Source organism: Daldinia decipiens (genome assembly GCF_022478715.1).
Source record: "Daldinia decipiens strain CBS 113046 unplaced genomic scaffold F4813scaffold_43, whole genome shotgun sequence".
Classification (NCBI taxonomy): Eukaryota; Fungi; Ascomycota; class Sordariomycetes; order Xylariales; family Hypoxylaceae; genus Daldinia; species Daldinia decipiens.
In genome coordinates, this window is record NW_026054586.1 from 102,135 (window position 1) to 119,714 (window position 17,580).

A 17,580-nucleotide genomic window follows, 5' to 3' on the forward strand; every position below is an offset into this window, starting at 1 on the left:
CATCAGTAGGTAAGTACCTGTCAACATCAGATGCGTTACCATTTAAATACATTCCAAGTTATTGACGCTTAAAAAAGCCGGGATACTAGTATACAGTAACAACAGTAACAACAATAACAACAGTAATAACAGCGACTAGTTATCCTGATTAAACCCATCTTCTTCGACGAACTTTTTTATGAAAAAGCCGCTATTTTCATATAAACTTGTAGAATCCAATAACTCCAATGGCAGGAATCAAAAACGAAAAGGGGGATCAACAAGACTCTATGAAGGTATATCCAACTCCTGTGCAATCTAGCAGACCCTTTCTAGGCTATTTACTCCCCCATGCCATGCAATGCGATATTAAAATCAGTGTAATGAGAAATCATATATGCGAAAACGACAACCCCGAAGGGAAAGAAAGCCGGGAAAGGGGGCACTCTGGTTCCAACTCTCACTGACGCCCAACACTCTCTACACGAATACCTAATTTGGCGAGCTCGTTCGCATCAATAATACCCTTGCCGTCGAATACCCATTTTGGCTTGTTCATAGTGAAAGAGATTTTGCTCCAGTCTAACTTCTCTTTAAGCCTATCCTCGCTTGAGTTTCCCGCTGTGGAATAGCCGCTTGTCTTAATCAAGCCACAATCGGGACAGTCGCTCTCACACGCTGGCTCTGGTCTATATCGCCTCAAAGGGTCATTGTCAGGGTACGTCCCTGCAGGCGCAGCATGAAGAAAGTACTTGTGGAGTGATAATATATCCGACTCGGTAACCTTATAAGCGAATGGTCGGGGGTCAGCTTTCTTTGAAGGGCTTGAAGGAGGCTTAGGCTTGTCTGTCCTAGCCGGGGTGCTTCGAAACTCATCGAACTCGGTTGTTATTAGGACGGCATGGCTGCCTTCGCAGGCGGTATAGGCACTCGAATAAATCTCGATCGGCCCTCCGTCTTCTCTGAGAGCAGACTGGCCTCTGATAAGCTCCTTGATCTCGGCTTTGACAACCACCGGATTGCAGCAGGGATCAAATATCGCAATCTCCCTAGGGCCCTCCTCCAGGAGCGTCTTGATGATTTCGAGTGCAGGTGATTCTCTCGTGTCGGAAGTATTGGCCTTAAATGCGTAGCCAAGCAGGGTAATCTTCTTTCCAACTAGAGTGTTATTGAGACGCTGAATCACGCGCCTCGAGAAGCGGTCGCGCTGGTACTCGTTCATCTTTACCACCTGTCTCCAGTATTCTCCCACTTCATCTAAGCCAAGCGACTCGGCCAAATATACGAGGCTAAGAATATCCTTCTTGAAGCAGCTCCCGCCGAAACCAATCCCTGCTTTAAGGAACTTATCGCCAATGCGGGGGTCACGGCCAACAGACGCTGCTATCTCATCAATGTCCGCTCCTGTCTTCTCGCAAATCGCTGAGATTGAGTTGATGCTGCTTATACGCTGTGCTAGCATCGAGTTCGCTACAAGTTTCGCCAGCTCAGACGAGTAGACATTAGTGGTAATGATGCGAGATCGCGGGACCCATGCCGCGTAGACCTTTGCTAGAGATTCCGCGGCTTTACATCCAGATGGCGTTGTCGAAGATCCGATCAGTATGCGGTCGGGATACGTAAGATCATTCATGGCTGTACCTGCTGCCAGAAATTCCGGGTTTGAAAGTATCTCAAAGTGAACTCCTGGGCGGTGGACTGCCATCTATTAAATTGTTAGCCGGCCAAAGATCGTCTTGGTAGACTGCCATATAGTAGGTGCCAACTTACAGTCTTCCGGACAAGCTCTGCTGTCCTGCAAGGGACAGTTGACTTTTCCACAATGATGGTTCCTGGCCTAGCATGCCGAGCAACCTCGCTGGTGACGGCCTCAAATGCTGTCATGTCGGTAGCGCTTCCCGCTCCAGCCCCCTTCGACTTCGTTGGTGTATTAACTGCGATTAGAACTATATCTGCCTCACTAATGTATCGTGCAACCTGAGTCGAAAAAAACAGGTTCGGCTTCCTAGCGGGTACGGTCGCTTTTGTGCTATAATATACATGATCAGGGGTATAGAAGTGGTAAGTTTTTGATGTGTCAAAATTGGTACTAGTTGGCTCATTATCGAAGTAACACTTCCTAGACCCATCACGAGCGATGCGAACAATGTCCGCCAAACCTGGCTCGTAAATGGGTAGGTGCTCTGAGTTCCATCGGCGGATTCTCTGTTCATTTTTGTCTACGACGGTGACGCAGAGGTCCGGGTTTTGGTAAGCCATGACAGCAGCTGTCGGGCCGCCTACGTTATCTTTTAGCTTCAAAGAATAATAGCAAACAGAAAGGGGCCAAGTTTATTTGCTCATAAAAGAAGAGGTCACGTAAGAGAAGGGGTAATAGCTAACCGACATAGCCAGCGCCGACACAACATATGTTACGAACGGGACGGGTCACATCCTGACCGGCAGACATAATTATTTTCGGTAAGGCGGTTCGTTCAAGGTCCACGGCTAAATCTGCGCGGAGCATCGGACTAGATGTTGAGCTTCCATCCGGGGTAGTCGGAGCCGTTGAAGCAACATCAACAAATGTGCTACTGTCTTCAGTCTCGGTTGTTGAAACAACGATCGGCGCCTGAATAGAACCCATAGTAGCTAAATAGAGCCTGATGTGAGCTACTATTCTCGAGTGCTGGCTTGTAAGGGGATCGAGAAGCAGTTCGTGATTTCGCATGCGATATACGAACAACAAGGGGTAAAAAGACAATAATTAAACTGGGACCACAATGCCTTCTAAATCTACTCTAGAAGATTTGCACACAAGTAAGTTACGCAGCTGATGAGATTTGTAGGAAGGTGGTGGCATAAGGGTAGATATAGATATACCTAGTAGGTAGAACAGAGAGCGTGACTGCTAACTCAGCAGACAAATAGGTATCGTGAGCAATCAGGAGTCTAGAAGGAACTTGACGATGGTATTGGTGGGTGAGTTAACGGTAGTCACGAAGGGTCTGTTTGGATGAATGGGAGGATGGAATTTATAAGAAGGGGTGGCCTCTTAGATAAGGGCTGGGTTAGGTTTATGTATACCTACCTAGGCAGGCATGACTATAAGTATAACTATATATAAACTTAGGCACCGCTAGGACGCCACTCGGATTTAAAAGAGACAAGCAGCCCCTTCTCTAGAAGGGTAGGCAAGGTCATGTCTTCCTCTTAGCCTGGTAGAAAGATGTGCGATTGCGTTAAGCTCCTACGAGAACCCGTGTTATAGACGCAGGTGGCGGATCTAGACAAGACCTAGCTTAGAGCCAGTGTTCTGTCTAACTCTGTGCCACGGGCCATCGTTGTATCGGGTACGTGTGGAGGGGACAGCAGATAGGAAACCTAGGGTGATGCTTGGGCAAGTTAAGTGCCAGTCCATTACCGTAAGTTAAACAAACTATATAAGTTACCGCATGTACAGTGCTGTTAGCTGATGCAGTATAAGCACGTAGCAATACCTTATCCTACCTACATGTACATAACAGCTACATGTACCTTAGGTAGGCATGTATACAAAGATAGCTACCTACCTAGGTAGGTAGCAGGTGGCTCAACCCAGGCGAGCAAGCGCTGCATGCACATACCGATGGGTAAGTCTGTCTGTCTAGGGCTTATCAAAAGTTGGGTTGCAATCTAATGAACTCTACACATATGTAAGGTACGTGCTAACCTGCTACCCACCGTAGGTAGGGTGTAGGAGCGGGAGGCTTGAGAGAAGAAAGTAGAGGACAGAAGACAGAGGACAGAGGACAGAGGGCCTCATAAGACTCTAAAGGCAGGCAAGGTTATACCATCCCATTGCCAGTATCACGTGTATTCATAATAGTCCATCCCCGTAACGGAGAAAAGCTAGGGCAGAAGATATGATGGCGCAAGTATTACCTAGGTAGGGATATACCTATAGACAGCCAACAGATAAGCGTACCAGACACACGAGGGTCTAATGTAGGGTGCTAATTCGTAAATGAGACAATCTAGATAACCTCAGATGAATGGTGAATGTCCATGTGACATCAACCACCCCGAAAACGTGAAATGCCTTTGTTGAACGAATCTAAGTCTAGATGTTGCTTAGGCGCCATGCCGGTATACATGCAGATTTATATTTACTGCCGTAAGGTTTGTAGGACCCCGGATTCTCTTGCAGGTCTTTGCAGGTCTTTGCAGGCCTTAGATGTTAACAAGGTTAGTGTGTAGGTATCTGTGTATCTAGGTTCATCTAAAGCTCGTCTTATTGGGAAAATGTGCTGTCAATGCGCTATATGATTGGTGCGCAGCCTTTTTTCGCGTGTGCTGTCAACAGAGCGTGTCATTGGGTGAATTGATACTATGTAAAGGCAAACTAAAAGACAAGAAGAAAATACCCATATTACGTGTATTGAAGGTGCGTGATTAAGTATAACTATTATTAGTCCTAGTTATGCCCTTACTACCTATACCCTTGAATCACCACATAGTCATAGTACATACCCCGTGAGCCACCAACCAGACCCGACCGACCGCGAATGTAGAACTTACATCTCACAGACGCTAAGGCCATAAGGTATGTATTATGTTAGGTGGGATAAACTCTCTTTAGCCAAGTTAGACATCTAATATGTCTTATCTTCTTGTGCCCACCGGACCATCTTATACTCAAGCCACGGGAATACTTCACACCTTCTTTTCTAACTATAGCAAGTAAATAAATGTCAGCCGCCGCTGTTGATTTGACACGGGACCCAATCCCAAAAGAGCACAGATCACTTGCTTATAGTTTTACTATCGTCTTCCCATGGAAGTTGGCCAACACTTTTTTAGTTTTATCACATCGGAACTATGGTCCCAACTGTTCTACTTCTAATGCGATATTTATATCCTGTGCCGGAATAAGAGTTGCATTTCTTTCCCCCAACTACTATAATTTTCCGATGCAGTATCTTCACCTGTAGCATTACGTTACGGGTATCCTATATCTCGGGCATTTCTTAATAACATGTACGCATCCTAACAGCCGCCTATATCACGATCTACTGATTAGTCTGGCAGCAGAAACCGCAGCAGGGCCACCCAGGGATAATATTGACGTCGTTCTTAGGCATCTATATATATAGGTATACATGTTAGGTTAAAGAGAAAGAAGCATTCTGGTCTGTATCTCCAGCTTGAAGCCACCAAGTCACTTGAAGAGTGCAGAGTGACATCGAAAGACTACACTACGTCAACCTGCCAGCTCCAACAAGCTTGAACTATGGCGAAGGGACAGGAATCTCATAACTTTGACGATTTCCCGTCTGGTCTGACCGGGAAACGTATCCTGCTATGCACCGAGAGCCTGGGCCCTGTGAACGGCGTGTCGCGCACCACCAAGATGCTGGTAGATCAGCTCCGATCTCACGGGGCACTCGTCTCGGTAGTTGCGCCGTATAACCACACAAAAATAAACACATTTAACCCGATTAGCCCTTCTAGCAATGCCAGCTCGCTGTACCACGAAGAAATACGGCTGACGGGGTATCCTCTGCCTTTCAACCCCGAACTCTCAGTTGCATATCCCGTACGGCTTTCTGAGATATATAGGCGGACGTTCGGAGGGCCTCCAGACCTAATCTACTTGGCTAGCCCTGCATCTTTAGGGTTTCAAGTGATGCTGCAGGTGCGGCAGCATGCGAAGGAATTGCAAGTGCCTGTCATATGCAATTTTCAGACCGACCTGGCAGGATACTGCTCTGTGCTGTTTCCTTGGCCGCTAGGCGGGATCGCGAATCGAATCTTCGGCTTCGTCCAAGGCAACCTCTTTCGTGACTCTTCCGTGAAGACCATTTTCTACCCGAGCACATTCGTCAAGACATATTTAGACAAAGTCGCAAACGTGCCAACTAACAAAATGGAGGTTCTAAGACGGGGAGTCGACACCAAGGGCTTCGATCCGGCCAAGAAAAGCTTGGCGCTGAGACAAGAATGGGCACCAAACGGAGAGCTCATCTTGTTTACCTGTTCGCGAATAGCGGGCGAGAAGGGGTTCGGGTTCCTTGCGCAGGCGGCCAAGGCGCTGGATCAGGAGGGGTTGGACTTCAAACTCGTCATCGTCGGCGGAAATCGCAACCCAGTCGTCTTCCAAGAAGTGAAAGATATGTTTGGCCCGCTGAACGAGAAAGGCAAGGTCATCTTCGTCGGCTTCAAGGTCGGAGAGGATCTGATGACACATTATGCTTCGGCCGATATTTTCCTACACTGCTCCATCACCGAGACATTTGGGCTTGTGGTCTTGGAGGCGATGGCGAGCGGCATGCCAGTGATTGCACGGGACGAAGGTGGACCAAGCGATATTATCGAGCACGGAAAGACTGGGTTTCTCGTTCCGCCCGATGACTTGGATGGTTTTGTGAAAAAGACGCTGTTGCTTGGTCGAGACTCGAGGCTCCGCGAACAATTTGCTCTAGCCGGCCGCGCGTTTGCATGCGACGCCACGTGGGAAAGGATCAGCAACAAGGCCGCCTGGCAGATGTTTGACACGATTGAGCAATTTGAGCAGAACAGGAAGTCAGGCGCCTCGACGACGCAGGTACCCATCGTCGGCTGGCTATTCCTAAACGCTCCTACGAGACAATTTCTCCTCTCTAAGATCACTACGGCGAAGATAGCTTTTTCCCTCTCTATCATTGTAGGGTTCTGGGCGCTTGTTGGTAGTTACCTCGTCTTTACGGACATCGGACATCTGTTCAAGACCCATACGCCGCGGGTCTCAACGCTGAAAAAATCAATAAGTCGTCGGATAAGAAGCTGAATATTACGACAAGGAGGTTCTAAGTTGGGGTTACAAATGGCCTTTCTGACTTGAATTATATTCACAACCCCCTCCCCCTTTTGGATAGGTTGCTTTCCTTTTATACCCAGTTTATTGTACTGCATCATTTATTGCTCAAGCGAGTGGTCGTATGAGCCACCTAACATACCACAACCTGGTGAAATATTAGACTGCGCGGGACTAACGGGTTACATGCTGGATTGGTTATTGATTGGACTTGTTTTTGAGAGCGCACATATCTAGACACTCCCCCCTGAGTGGCTAGTAGGTGAGGAAGCAAATTGTAGATAGCAATTTAGTTTCCAAATACGTTGCGCAGGACGTCTTGCGTGTTTACAACTTGAGCAAACTCGTCGTTCAAAGAAGCAAGGCTTACTTTATGCATCGTTTCCGCATCGATTCCACCCTTTGCAAACGTGGCACATGCATCGCCGACGAGAACGATATCGCCTTCATCGAGCTCGCCAGTTGGGCTTGTCACGGATACGACCCTTAGATTGTTGGCCATCCGTGTAGTTGTGCTAACACAGTGATCCGTCGTAAGACCTGTTATGACGAGTTGTCTAACTCGTTGGTCTTTGAGGTGGGCTTCTAGTTTGGTGCCAATAAAGGATGAGTTGACATCTTTGATAAAGACGGATTCCTGCGGTTCTGGCTGTACAAACGACTGCGGCTGTACCGCCTCAACTAGTTTGCCATCTATCTCAACCTGAGTACCAGGATAGAGCATCGAGTTCGGATAGATGCTATGATGGTGGACGTGACAAATGTCTACCGCGTCTTCACCTAGCTTCTTATTGTATTTCCGTGCCGCATTCAGTAGAAGCGCGACATTCTCCTCGAATTTAGGTGTACTGCGGGTAGCGCCCCAATATGTTGGGTGTCGGAGTCCATTTTGAACGTCGATGATAATTAAAGCTGTCTTGGCTGAGTTGGCAGGCTTCATTTTGATTTGATTTGATTTGATTTCTATTTTCTTTTTCTTTTTCTTTTCTTTCTAGAAATAAAAAATATATGTAGAAAGACGTCGCGATAGATGACGACTAATACACAACTTACAACTTGCAACTCACATATATGCTAGGTTAGGTATGTACTGATGACAACCGGAGCTTCCACCGTGAGTCACGGAAATACCGAAATGATTAATAATATTGATTACACCTACGTTTAGGGGTCATCGAACCTGACCGAAATATCATACCAGTTAGAAAAAAGTCGCTAGTATAAACGAGACGATGGCGCCAATAGTGACCAGCTGGAGATGGCACACTACCTGTTGAGTTGCCGATAATAGTAAGTAGCTGACCTCAGCAGTTAGGTGTTCTCCCAAAGGATTGAAATTGTCTTAAAAATATGTTGTTTAGACGTATTTAGATAAAGGAGGATCAAAGAATCAGGTACTTGAACATCAATAGTTCCAACATCCTACAGCTTCATTAGATTGTCGATCAAAAACACGTGTACGGAATATGTAAAGAATGCATTGGGTACGAATCTCAGAATGTCGCCATTATTATTCCCATGATACGAATTAGAAACAATATATGTATGCAGAATGAAATGGGTTCGGTAAACTTGAGCATTTTGCTTCTACTATGTAGGTACCTATGTATTCTTTATTTTATTGCAGGCTTTGCAGGCTTTGCAGGCTTTGCAGGCTTTGCAGGCTTTGCAGGCTTTGCAGGCTTTGCAGGCTTTGCAGGCTTTGCAGGCTTTGCAGGTACTTCGTACATACGTAATCCGTACCTGTTAATTTGAAGAAACGACTTGCAGCGTATGATAGGTACATAGGTACATAGGGCCAACCCTGGACTCGGTGCTTGGCTACATATGTACCTATGTTAGGTACATACTGGGGCTTGTGATACGAGAACAGGGGTTGGTTAGGGGGAAGTTGGGGGCTTTGAAGCCTCAAGATGCGACTAGACAGGGCTCAGGGGTCTTATTAGGGATCTTCCTAACCCATCCAAAACCCATCAAAGTAAAAAGCTAGGAGAAGGCTGATTGGTTAAATCATATACGGAGACAGGTTAGTAATACTTGGAGCGTGCAGAGCATAGCGCTTTGTCTCACTGTCTCACTAACGCCGGCCTCTCGAAACTTCTTCCCTCTTCATCGACGTCGCATCATCATTAAGCGATCCGACATTCTCGGAAACTGGCCGAGCGTCAAACCATTATACATACCTAGGTTAGGTAGTTATGCTGGCCTTGTACATACGTGTGCAGAGATACAGACCACGCTTGGATAAGTATACATAATCTTGCCTCTGTTATATGTACGATCGAATTGTTGTTATTTATTGTCATATTAATGTACCTCTCTAGGTTAGGTTAATAGGTCGAGGTCGAGGTCGAGGTCGAGGTCGGCTTCACACTTCATTCGTTGGCTTCGCGCCGGTGCAGTGCCAATGTCACTACGCTTCTTCGGTCTCCACAATGCGTTGGCTCTCCATCATCTCTTACATTCTCTTACATTGTAGCATTCTCCATCGTACCACCAACTTGTACATAGCAGCAGTCTCTTCCCTAATGTTTGTGTCGTAAGGGGGTTCTCGTTGCCGCAGAAGGAGTATGATAATCAACAAGGGTTCTACCAACTCCTCGTCTTTTCGCTCCTCCTGTTTGTCTTAGTTCAACAGCAAGACAGCAAGACAGCAAGAGATCTCCCAGACCCTGCATCTTTGATCTGTTCGAGTGTTCTAGGCCGCCGCGCAAGATCTCTCGGCGACTTACGACCCACCGTCATGCCATTTCGTCGGTCTATGTACATATGTACTGGGGTCTGTTTTCCTTACGGGTCCCTTGTCTTATTGCATCTATTCTAAGCTATTCTAAGCTATCGAGTTGATATCCGCCTCTTTTTTCCATTCTCTCCTTTCGCGAATCCCATTACTACCTGTTCTGCCCAAACAAAATATTGCCGCCTTTCCGTTCCTGTGGGCAGGTCCCTTTTCCCTTTTCCCTTTCTTCTATTTTGCTGGATCTCCAATCTGATCGGCGCTACTTGGGTCTCCGCTCCTAGAAAAAATCGAATAGGTACAATACGGCAATACGGCAATACGGACAGGTTCCACACGCTCTTTACAAACACTCCTTATTGATATATACCGATATATCACCTTCTTCAACCGCCGGCCGGCTTATTACCGTTCAACAGATATATACTTTAGTCCATAGTCCGATATCATAATCGAAAGTAATCGCCGTCTCGCTAAGATGGTTTGGCTAAGTGCTGCCGTAGCTTCGCTATTTGCCTCGTCGGCACTAGCTAGCATGGAGCCTATGGTGGGAGGAATCATGAACACGCGTGCGACCATGTTGGATACAAGATTCGACGATGCCAATGCCGATGCCGATACCGATTCGTTAGAAAGGCGACAGACGACGTCGACACCGAATAATTCGCAAGCGAACATGACTCAGTGGAACACGGATACCGCAGCAGCCTGCATGACAGCATTGTCTCAGCTCGTCGCTGCGTCGAACCCTTCGGGAACAGCCGTTTGCTATAATCTATTCAGCCTCGACACGAACGCCGGCACATTCATGGCTGACTTGCGCCTCTTCCAAGTATCAACACCTTTCGGAGAATTTGAAGGTATCCCTCCAGAGGATATCTCCGTCGGACTTCAATATAATGGGGCCTCTGTCTCGCCGGTTGGTCAGGGCGCACAACCCTCGAACGTCTCTAAGCGACAAAGCTCGACGCCCACGCTTCTCCAGACGTACATGTTTGTTGGGCAAATAGATAAGGCCCAGATGGCTCAACCTATGACCATGTAAGTACCTAAATTAGACGCATCTCTCATGCCGTATTGTCGCGTGCAAAGGCTTATATTTTAAAAATAGGGGTGTGCTGGAGGCGTTAGTGATGCCAACCGTCACATTGACAGGAAAGAACTTAGCAGGCCAGCAAGTTACCACGAATGTTTCTTCTAATGAAGCTGCCTTCGTCAATGGCATATTTTCGACTGATGTTGTCATGTCCGATTTTACACTCGCCTCGGTAGCAGTCGAGAACATTACAGCCCAATTGATTGAAGGCACAGTCGCCTTCGTCTTGCCTGGTGTTAACATCCTAATCTTCCCAGTAGGTCTAATTATTACCAGCATCTGGTTTGTGGTTGGATTTGGATTTTACGCGTTTGGTACGTACGAGCGATACAATTACCGGGATACGTATAGGACGCGGAAGGCAAGAGCTGAAGGCAAACCCGTCAATGCGAGAATATAATCGACCACATTAGTACGGATATAAATTCATGTGTGGGTGTGCAGTGGATGCCGTCGAAGTGGGTAGATTAATGTTTAAATGACGGGCAATTTTTGGGATTTTCAGCAACGGGTTTTAGATTAATCAATCCTTAAGGCGTGCTGGTTTAGTATTCAGTTGGTATTTGTATCAACTTTAGTTCTGGGTGGATTACACTGTTCGATATTACCAAGTATATATGCTAGTTTTATATAAAGCATCAAGAAGTTGTTATAAATGGCGGCTCTCATCACAGTTCCAAATTATGTATTACGAAGTGGAGGACTAGATTTTATAGACAGCGAGCTCATATTGATATACCTTATAGAGGTATATATAAGGTATATATATATATACGCTGAGAAAGCTAGACTCGTTGGTAAGGCGTCAAGAGTCGAGATATAAAAATATACGCCACGAGTAAGGACATCTAATATACATGAGAGGTTTGGGTACTTATCCCCCAAGACTCAAATGAGCGACTGAATAGGAGGAAAACACTTTATCCCAAGTACACCAAGTTCTATATACCATTCACCTTTTATATCCAATCAGAAAAGCTGCTCGTCTGGCTTCCTCACTAATATCCCCATTATCTCCTCTAACTCGTCCAGCAACTCTGCCGCAACGCCTATCCAATCCTGGAATGTAACGAGTTCCAACGTCAGACTATCACCATCGACAAACGCCTGTACTTTCCACTCGCGCAACGGCTCGAAGTGCGGGTAAACCGTCTCAAAACGGCACGTCGCCCTGCCCATGCCCCCGTCCTGGTCGCCCCCAAATCCAAACTTCAGCTCCTCGACGTGGACTACGTCTTGGTGCACCACCGAGTCGAACCAATCAGCACCCTCTGGCCAGCCTGGGAGTGGTCCGCACTCACGCATGATCTCCGTCAGACCCATGCACTCGTGCAGCGCGCTGGCGACGTGCTGGTGTTGCACGTATCGTAGCAGGTCCGCGACTTTCCAGTCATCCTCGAAGCGTACCCGTACCGGTACGTATTGCCATGTTGGTCCCGCGACGGTGTCTGCATGCGGCAAATCCGTGTTCCGGCCGCTGACGACCTCGCCGAATACGACGTCTCTCCGCGCGAGCCGTCGCGCGAGGCACAAGGCCCATGCGGCTGTCGGTAGCGTCGCCACCGTTATGTCCCTTAGCCGCGCGGAGATGTCAACTGTCCGGCTGATTGCGGCAGGGGTCTTAGATGTTAAAGGTAAATCCGGACGGAGGATCGTGAGCGAGCTGCTCTGTAGTAAGTCTCGCCAATAAGGGATGCTTCGCGGGATGCCCTTATTCACGACATGGTACACGAAGGAAGAGAATGGAACGGAGTCTACTGTAGCCTTGCCGTCGTATAGAGCGCCGAGCTGGTGTATAAGGCCCGGGAGGCAGACTTCGTCGTACTGTGCGTGAGAGATGCGGAAGATGAGGCAGCTCTTATTAGCATCACCTTGGACGAACATGAACTTCACGAAGGCAGAGCCTAGAGGCATCTTGGTTTGAACGTCGACGTCGCATAGGTTATGTGCAAACGAGTCCAAGTCTCCTTCGATCTCGTATTGGTCGATTGCAATATCAAGTGTTTCGAGGACGACGCCGAAGCACTCCTCGCCGCTCTCTACGAAAACTGTTCGCAGAATTTCGGTGCGAGCGACGAGTTCCCGGCAGCTCTTGAAGAGTCTTTCCTTGTCGAGGTGTCCGTCAAAATGGAATAATTCGTAGCGAGCAGAAAATCGGGGAAGCTGAGTTGTGCCCCTTACCGCAACTTTCTGGAGCGGACGTGCCGGGAGGATATCCTTGATTGCATGGTCGCCTTGGACAAGTTGTGGCCTAACCGTTTCGGTGATGAAGCTTTCCACATCTGGGACATTAAGCAATGAAAATGGGGACGGTGGCGGCTCCGCGGACTCGGCGGTCACTTGCTTCTCTTCCCTCAAGATCTTCGCCATATCGTATAATGTCCTATGTTTAAAAATCTCCGGCACCGTTAACTCCATCCGCCTACCTCGGAGCTCCGATACGAGTTTCATAGCCCCAATAGAATCACCGCCAAGCTGGAAGAAGCTGTCGTTCAACCCAATTTCATCTTCGTCGATTGATAATATTTGACTCCAAGCCTGTCGAAGACTCTTCTGCTTCGCCGAGGTAGCTGATACATGCTTTTCTCGTGGGCCAGTAGAGAATATTCTAGTAGAACTCGTCCGTTCGACGGGGGTAATGTCACCATTCGCATCGTACTTTACGAATTTGTGAGTTTTGTAAAACCGACCGGTATTATTCTGGTCAGCCCACTGGGGAGACGGCGTCAACTCGAGACCAGGTTCGCCCGAGCACCGTATTAAGAGTTCCCCAGCAGCGCCTAGAGGAAGTAGCCGCTCAGTATCAACAGTATCGACGACCCACGTCTCGGATACCTCACAACCGGTAGAGAGTAAAGCAGTGACAGCTGGACTTTTTGTGCCAGCCTGGCTTAGGCGAGCGAGCTCAGACATATCCTCCTCGGCTAGGATCTGAAGTTGGCTACATCTAGCATCTGGGTTCTCGACGAGCTGCTGCGTAATCTTTTCAAGCTGACGTAGCATTCTCTCCATTTGCGGACTCGTTACTGTTTTCGAGTCGAAGCTTGCCATGACCAAAAAGCCCCGTGGGTCTAAGGAACATACCAGCATCAGGGCGTACGTGTTAAACTTGAGCGCCTCTTGCGCCGCCTCATCATCGCCAGCAGGAACAAAGCCATCCGCTGGTTGCTTTTCGCTGGGGGCGATTTCGTCAGCATCTGCGCTGGGATGTAATACTAAGCCGGTTCTCAGCTCGCAGGCCTCCCGCGCATCCGGGCTTAGACGTCTGATATGTTGCAGGCCAAAGTGCTCGTGGGGAATTCCAAGGACTGACTGGTCATGGATTTCCTGTAGATACTCTCTCACAGTCATATCGTGGTGAACGGCTACTCTAACTGGTACCGTAGCGATCATAGGTCCTTCGATCTGTTCAACACCCGCAATAGGGGCGTTGCGCCCAGTAAGCGTCTCACCGAACACTACATCATCGGTCGAGGTATAAGTTGAGACCAAGAGTGCCCAAGCACCGCGGATAACCGTAGCAATAGTTATCCCGGTATTGGGCTTGCTGGTATGTACGTAGTGTTCTAAAAGAGAATCCGCTTGTTGCTGATAACCCGAATAGGGGAGGGGGGGGAATTGCTCATTATTAGCGCCATCCAGTTGTTCTCGCCAGTAAGATTCCGATTCATTGCGGTCCATGTTAGTAAGGTAGCTAATAAAGTGTTTAAACTCAGCTGGTCGCTTAGTTGGGAGGCTGTTGTATGATCGGTTAACCCGTTCGACCACTAGAGGCATCGACCATCCATCGTAGAGGGCGTGATGCATTGTCAAGACAAAATACGACTTTCCCGTAGACTTCTCGTTGATGACCACGCCGTATCTAACTAGAGGCTTGCCAAGTTGAATTGGTTCGCTCCTATCCTGAACTAGATAATCGTTGAGGCTCTCCCCGGATAACCACTTGCAGTCGAAGCCATCTTTAACGACTACTTGCATCAATCCTTGGCTCGTGACCTGGACTATCCTCGTCCGGAGAATTGCGCAATCTGCAGAAGCTAGCTCGAAAGCCTTCGCGAGATTCCGCGCTGCCGCCTCGTCTTCAAGTTCGACCACGCGCTGTGCGACATAGGCTTCGCTGACCTTAGCGGACAGCGCCATGAGTCCTTCTTGAAGAGGTGTGCAGGGGTAAATATCTTCAATGTTTGAAGGGTCGACGTCGCAGATAGCAGCGCAGTCTTGTCGTGCTGAATCCTCTGACCATTTACTACTAAGAAGGGAGAACGGCAGAATCTCGACCACAGTTTCGTTAGATGAGGTCCTCGCAGCCAGAGCCATGTCTGAGAGCACAGGGTTGGCGAATATGTCGGCGACCGTAAGCGCGGTGTCTTGTGTTCGCGCTTGAGCGACCAGCTTCATCGCACGAAGAGAGTCGCCTCCTAAGTTGAAAAAGTTATCGTGAGCGCCAATATCGACATCCTGTCCAAGGACTTGACCCCATAGCTGGGCAAGTTTCTTTTCCATTGGAGTTGAGGGTTCTTTCCTGGGGACCATCGCTGCGGCGAACCCGGCGATGTCTTTCCTACTAAGCGTATGCCCTATTTCTCGGAGGCGTTTGCGATCTGTCTTCGCCGAAACTAATAAGGGCATGGTCTGTAGAGGAATATATGCCGCCGGCACCATATATATCGGTAGGTGTTCCGATATGGCCTTGTTCATGCCCGCGAGAGAGTCTACCACTCGGGGCGATAACGATCCTAGAAGAGGTTCGGATTCAGGTACAAGACCTGCTCGCTCTGCTATGAACGCAACTAATGTTGGTTCGCCAGCAGGTCCGCCAGGCCTGATGACCTCGGCAACAACACGAGTACCCGGTGGTAGTTTGTCTCGCATATTGTACTCGATCTCTGCGAGTTCGATCCGCTGCCCACGTAATTTCACCTGCTGGTCGCCTCGACCAACGAAAATAATCGTCCCGTCCGGATCGTATCTTACTAAGTCGCCGGTCTTATATAGTCGTCCACTACGGCCTATATGCTGTGGGCTCCCGGCTAGAAGCCATTTCGGGTCGCTAATGAACGCGATAGCTGTTCTCTCGGCATCGTTTAAGTAGCCTGGTCCCACTATAGGGCCTTCAACTAGAAGCTCGCCAACTGTGCCTATAGGCATGAGTCGGTGGTGATTAGAAGGATCGACAATCCACAATGTTCCTCCAACTCCCCTACCGATGCTGACATGTGCCTTTTGGCTTTCTGCACCCACATCGCCATTGACAGCGCAGCCTACGGTGCACTCCGAAGGGCCGTACGCATTGATCACTTTCGTATTTCGACTCCAAGTGGCTGCGTCGCCCGCGGATATAGCCTCTCCCCCCAATCCGAGGACTTCAAGCGAAGGTATGATGTCGGGGTCTAGCACACGGGCGACTGAGGGCGTCATATGAGCCATGTTGACATCCATCTTCCGTATAGCGCCGCTAAGGTCGTTAACTCGATCGGCATCTGAGGGAATACATAGGCAACCCCCAACCGATAATGTGCATAACATGCAATCGATGCAGACGTCAAAAGCGTACGACGCAAAGTCAAGGACTCGCGAATGTGCGCGATATCCGACTATTTCCGCGCGTGGTATTGCGCCGCTAGAATAATTTTCGTGCGTTATAATAACCCCCTTCGGCTTGCCCGTGCTACCAGAGGTGAATTGTATGTAAAGATTCGCGCTTGCTGGCACAGAGGGTAAACTCAGAGATGTGTTGTAGCTGCTAAACTGTTCGCTAGAGAGGATGATATGAGTTGCGCTTGGCGCAATGCGATGGCCGAGACTCTCTTGTAGCTTCGACGTTATGATAGTAGGAGCACCCGTTTGCTCGACGATGGTGCGTAGTCTGCCCTCGGGCTGGCTCGGGTCCATGAGCGCAAATGTCGCGCCCGATTTCATAACAGCAAGAACAGCTACAACAGTCCATTTCGATTTCTCGAAACATAACGGCACAATCGATCCTATCCTGACACCTACTGATACGAGGTGAGCTGCTAGCTGGTCTGATTTCGAGCTAACATCTTGGTACGTGAATGCACCATCCCACGAGTTAACAGCTGGCCGGCTAGGATCTTCCTTTGCCTGCTTTCCCACCAATTCGTGCATGCAGGTTTCTAAGGTAGGGGGAATTGGTGTATTCCAGCTCCATATTTGTTCTAACTGCTCTGAGGTTAAGCCGTCTTCTTCGAGATCTGTTGGTGGAGTTGTAAGATGGCCACTCGAGATACCCTCGTCAGTGTAGACGGAGTCCACACACGAGTTGTCTACATCTTTCTGGTCCATTGTTGAGTTTGCGATGCCCACGACGACGACGAAGACGATAGGAGCGACAGTGACAGTGACAGTGACAGTGACAGTGACAACTACTCCCAAGTCGATGACCAGGACTTACAGATCGATATATAAATTTTCATCGGCTGGAATAGCAGGCGCTGGCAAATCTGATGAGCGAGTGGACATTGGGGATTTGTTAAGTGCCGTAGGGGATGTAGAGTATTAAGTCTGGTGATGCCGAATTCGAAAAATTTCAGAGACGGAACGCCTAGAAGGCCAAGTGCCTAAGTAGGGAAAAGGCCGCAACAGGCACATGATAATTTCATACCTGTCTCCATCCTTGCCGACAACGGCAAGGTGATTCTTGTACGGTTTACCAACGCTTGTACGAGAGAGTAGTCACTAATGGAGCTGACTTGGAAGCAACTTTCCTTTTCAGCATTAGACGCTATTTATGGAGGCCGTTAGAACCGAACCAAGATGGGCACCAATGCACATCTTCTCCACAAAGGACGGATCAGATAACTTTAAACGGATCAGATTAATCATAGTAATTTCAGAAACCTGGTTAGAAACCTGGTTAGAGGATAGGCGGACTTGGAAGAGGTCTAGAAAGAGTCTAGAGAAATTGTATACATACATATATATATATACATAGTA

At 48.3% G+C, this 17,580-nt stretch overlaps 5 protein-coding genes across 5 annotated transcripts; 2 read left to right on the top strand and 3 right to left on the bottom strand.

The window, feature by feature from the left end:
• Window positions 1-439: 439 nt before the first annotated feature.
• Window positions 440-2,428, bottom strand: F4813DRAFT_383044 (nucleotide sugar dehydrogenase; the record flags this gene model as incomplete). The annotated part of the gene is made up of 3 exons (XM_049245888.1): window positions 440-1,684; window positions 1,750-2,258; window positions 2,362-2,428. The coding sequence occupies 3 exons, from the start codon at window positions 2,426-2,428 to the stop codon at window positions 440-442; spliced, it is 1,821 nt and encodes a 606-aa protein (XP_049095715.1).
• Window positions 2,429-5,024: 2,596 nt separating this feature from the next.
• On the top strand, window positions 5,025-6,924 carry F4813DRAFT_244430 (glycosyltransferase family 4 protein). The gene has a single exon (XM_049240070.1). It carries the CDS (start codon window positions 5,231-5,233, stop codon window positions 6,764-6,766), a length of 1,536 nt encoding a protein of 511 aa, XP_049095716.1. The 5' UTR covers window positions 5,025-5,230; the 3' UTR covers window positions 6,767-6,924.
• F4813DRAFT_244400 (Isochorismatase hydrolase) lies at window positions 6,925-8,010 on the bottom strand. The gene has a single exon (XM_049240069.1). The coding sequence runs from the start codon at window positions 7,731-7,733 to the stop codon at window positions 7,083-7,085; it is 651 nt and encodes a 216-aa protein (XP_049095717.1). The 5' UTR covers window positions 7,734-8,010; the 3' UTR covers window positions 6,925-7,082.
• A 1,410-nt stretch (window positions 8,011-9,420) lies between these two features.
• On the top strand, window positions 9,421-11,154 carry F4813DRAFT_244506 (uncharacterized protein). Its single transcript, XM_049240071.1, has 2 exons — window positions 9,421-10,571; window positions 10,642-11,154. Exons 1-2 carry the CDS (start codon window positions 10,009-10,011, stop codon window positions 11,024-11,026), a joined length of 948 nt encoding a protein of 315 aa, XP_049095718.1. The 5' UTR covers window positions 9,421-10,008; the 3' UTR covers window positions 11,027-11,154.
• A 221-nt stretch (window positions 11,155-11,375) lies between these two features.
• Window positions 11,376-17,152, bottom strand: F4813DRAFT_244513 (non-ribosomal peptide synthase). The gene has a single exon (XM_049240072.1). The coding sequence runs from the start codon at window positions 16,927-16,929 to the stop codon at window positions 11,596-11,598; it is 5,334 nt and encodes a 1,777-aa protein (XP_049095719.1). The 5' UTR covers window positions 16,930-17,152; the 3' UTR covers window positions 11,376-11,595.
• Window positions 17,153-17,580: the final 428 nt, after the last annotated feature.